Source organism: Gossypium raimondii, chromosome 2, assembly GCF_025698545.1.
Source record: "Gossypium raimondii isolate GPD5lz chromosome 2, ASM2569854v1, whole genome shotgun sequence".
In the NCBI taxonomy this organism is placed as follows: Eukaryota; Viridiplantae; Streptophyta; class Magnoliopsida; order Malvales; family Malvaceae; genus Gossypium; species Gossypium raimondii.
This window is the reverse complement of record NC_068566.1, coordinates 35,327,850-35,331,271: the sequence shown is the minus strand read 5'-3', so window position 1 is coordinate 35,331,271 and position 3,422 is coordinate 35,327,850. Positions and strand designations below refer to the sequence as shown.

The 3,422-nt window shown below is 34.3% G+C and overlaps 1 protein-coding gene across 1 annotated transcript; it reads left to right on the top strand.

Annotated features, from left to right (window-relative positions):
* The first annotated feature begins 531 nt into the window (after nucleotides 1-531).
* LOC105788518 (beta-ureidopropionase) lies at nucleotides 532-2,784 on the top strand. The gene is made up of 5 exons (XM_012615455.2): nucleotides 532-838; nucleotides 1,257-1,364; nucleotides 1,946-2,131; nucleotides 2,205-2,432; nucleotides 2,515-2,784. The coding sequence occupies exons 1-5, from the start codon at nucleotides 704-706 to the stop codon at nucleotides 2,557-2,559; spliced, it is 702 nt and encodes a 233-aa protein (XP_012470909.1). The 5' UTR covers nucleotides 532-703; the 3' UTR covers nucleotides 2,560-2,784.
* Nucleotides 2,785-3,422: the final 638 nt, after the last annotated feature.

Sequence of the window (3,422 nt, the reverse complement as noted above, 5' to 3'; positions counted from 1 at the left end):
CAACACCGGGCGGATGGGACTCTTCTCGTTTGCAAACTCAACAAACCCATCTATGGTCTGTGACAAGCACCTCGAAATTGGTTTTTCAAGCTTCAACAATTTCTTTAAAACCTTGGCTTTGTCTCCTCCAAAGCCGATTCATCCCTATTTATTCTTCGACATGGGTCAGATGTCACCTATATTATAGTTTATGTTGATGATGCATTACTCACTGGAAGCTCAGACAATGATGATAAAATTCATCCAACTCATTTAACAGTTAGTGATAACAATAGCTATGGTTTAATTTGATTAATTGAAATATACTAATGCTAAAATATAAACACCGTTTCTCAATTTTTTTCACTATAAGGGTCCGTTTGATTGTAGTAAAACATTTTCCGAAAAAAGTCTTCAGCCTTTTCCAGTGTTTGTTTGGCTGAAAATATTTTCCTCACATAAAATCAATTACAAACACGGGAAAAAGAAGCCTTAATTTTGGAAAATGTCTTACCGTTTCTAATTCGGTAAGATATTTTCAGGAAAATTAGACACCGATCTTCCCTTTCCTTTTCCCTTTCCCTTCCCCTTCCCCTTCCCCTATCCTTGACACATGATCTTCTGCTTGCCATAAGCTAACACCGATTCTCAACACCAGACACTGGCGTTCATCAACCTTTTTTCTATGTTTTGATTTCGGAGCAATAATTGAGGGAATCAGAAAATGGAGAAAACTGATGGAATTGGAAAAGAAAATGGAAGCACAGAAGAAAAGCAAAGTTTCAAAGATGGATCATTTTGTGGGTATAATTCACTTTACCACCTTTTGAGCACAAATCTCAAGCCTCAACTCTACCAGGTCTTTTCTTTTTCTTTTTTCTCACTTTCTGGGTTGTAATTTATATGTCTATTCTTTGTTGATTTAATTGGGCATTTTTGTTTTTCTTAATCTGGCCATGCATTGGGCAAAAAATTCCAATCTTTCCTGCTATTTTTCTTGCTTATATATATATATATATATATATATATATTGTAAAAGCAAATTTGATCATAAAAAAGGAAACCCCATTTCAAATTGTCTATTATGAATCGATTGGTTATTTTCATTTTGGTCAGTTTTTGCCACTGAAATGATCATTGCAGTCGATCCTAGAATTTGTAAACAGTTTATCTCATTAACAAGTAACATGTTTTGCCTATTAAAAGTCAAAATCTCTGATCTTATTGCTTTGGTGAAAGTAACAATCTTTTGGAATTTTGTTATGGTTTATTAACAGGAAGTCAGCCGGTTGCTTCTTGGGCTGAATTGCGGAACAACACTTGAGACTATTGTTCCACCTGGATCAGCTAAAGCCCTCTCTTCAAAACATGAGTTTGATCTTCAGGTGCCTATTTATTTATCCAACATTACTGCATTAAAACGATTCGTTGATATAGAGATCCATAATCTTAGCTCATCAGTATTGGAAAACAATAACCACAAGGTTGGCCTGGCTGAAATCGTAATACTCTTATAAAACAATCAAAGTGAAGGAACAATATATGTTTTGGACACTTTAGATATACAAGGCACTACCATGCATTTTGACTGCAACTGAAGATTATGTTAATCTTTAGGTAGGGTTAGTTAAACTATGTCATATGTTCTGATATTTGTATGGAATATTTTTCTTCCTCCATTTTCCCCCTTTTCCAGTTTCTAGTTCATACATTTGAACATTTGGTTATAATAGTTCTAATGTATAATTTTAGTACTACCAGGATCTCCTTGAAAGATGTTGATTTTCATTCAATCCACTATTATCTAAGTGGTTGAAAAATATCCCTTTTCTCATTACAAAGTTATTCTCTCACCGACCTGACCTGAGCATACTTGTAGCTATTATCTCCGTAGATTTTTGTCATTTCAATACAAGTATGTTGTAGAAGGCAGTTATATGTTCTTTTCCATTTCAAATCATTCTAGGCTTTCAAATTTTCTGCTGACAAAGAGTTGTTAAGAGAACCCTGGGTAAGGGCCGGTCTTATTAAGAACTCCATTGCTCTCCCAACCACTGCTCCCTTTTCAGACCAGAAAACAGCTATATTTGAGAAATTGGGAGCAATAATTGATGCTGCTAGTACTTTAGGAGTCAACATACTATGCTTGCAGGTATGGTCAATTTTATTGATCGATGCATAATATTCTAAAAATGTAAATTAATGAGTCTATGATGCAAGTTCAGGAAGCATGGATGATGCCATTTGCCTTCTGTACACGAGAAAAGAGGTGGTGTGAATTTGCAGAACCTATTAACGGGAAATCTACACAATTTCTTCAGGAATTTGCACTCAAGTATAACATGGTCATTATAAGCTCAATTCTTGAGAGGGATATAAATAATGAAAAGACTCTCTGGAATACTACTGTTATAATTGGAAATCGTGGCAACATAATAGGCAAGCACCGTAAGGTAAATGCAGTAGTTTATCTGGGTTTGGGTTTATGTTTCTTGAATTTTTATTGATTTTGCTTAATTGACTGGCTTCTGGCAGAACCATATTCCTAGAGTTGGGGACTTCAATGAGAGCATGTATTAAATCAAAAGATTTAAATTAGGGACTTCAATGGAGCCTGTTGCCTTTGTTGATTGCAATTGCTGATATTTCTAGTATATTGCTAGTTCATTTGCTTCATAGATATCAGATGGTTGTCTACCTCTTTACCTGGTTGTATTAAATCAATAGATGTCAGTTGAAAATTTTGATTGTATGTATCATTCATTTTGATTTTACTATCAGTTTTATGAAATTCTTTTTTGGGCCATGAGTGATTTTTTCTTACTTGCGTGAGCACGTTTCGCCATATGACCATGAGTGTTGGCCATATTACGGCCAATTTGTTCGTGCACTTTCTCAGAAAAATTGATTGATGGTTATCGACCCTCATAAGATATTTTGTAGTCCTCTTCCTGTAACATAATATCCACTTCCTCAAATTGGTTTTCGGCCTTACATCTTCTTTCGACCTCATTAACATATCCTTGTATAAAGTTTTCTACTTTTCCAAACCTCCACCTTCCATCACTTCATAATCTGAAAAGGTCACATTGCTCCTTGTTTCTCACCTTCTTCGTAGCCCTTCCAACTCCAACGAGGTAGGATACCCTGGCCGTTCATGACTTCTAGAAGGGAAAGTTTTGGTTCATGACTTTTTTTTTTTCTTTTAATAGAATAATTCTTTTAGATGTATACAATATTAATAATAAACAATTGCTACATAATACGATTAAAACACAATCCATATCATTAAGAAAAAGTTAAACATGTCAACTCAAAAACCTTACTTAAATCACAAGATTGAACCCAATCTAAATGACAAACAAATTTTCTTGATAATTAAAAAGAAATGAGAACGATTCAAAACTAAAATTATGATAATGACATTTATAGCTTCTCATTAT

What these genes read in the sequence shown, in the direction of transcription:
- LOC105788518 (XM_012615455.2), top strand. Translation starts at nt 704, where the DNA reads ATGGAGAAAACTGATGGAATTGGAAAAGAAAATGGAAGCACAGAAGAA. An exon ending in TCAAGCCTCAACTCTACCAG is followed by an intron (nt 839 to 1,256) that starts GTCTTTTCTTTT and finishes GTTTATTAACAG; the next exon opens with GAAGTCAGCCGGTTGCTTCT. An exon ending in AACATGAGTTTGATCTTCAG is followed by an intron (nt 1,365 to 1,945) that starts GTGCCTATTTAT and finishes AAATCATTCTAG; the next exon opens with GCTTTCAAATTTTCTGCTGA.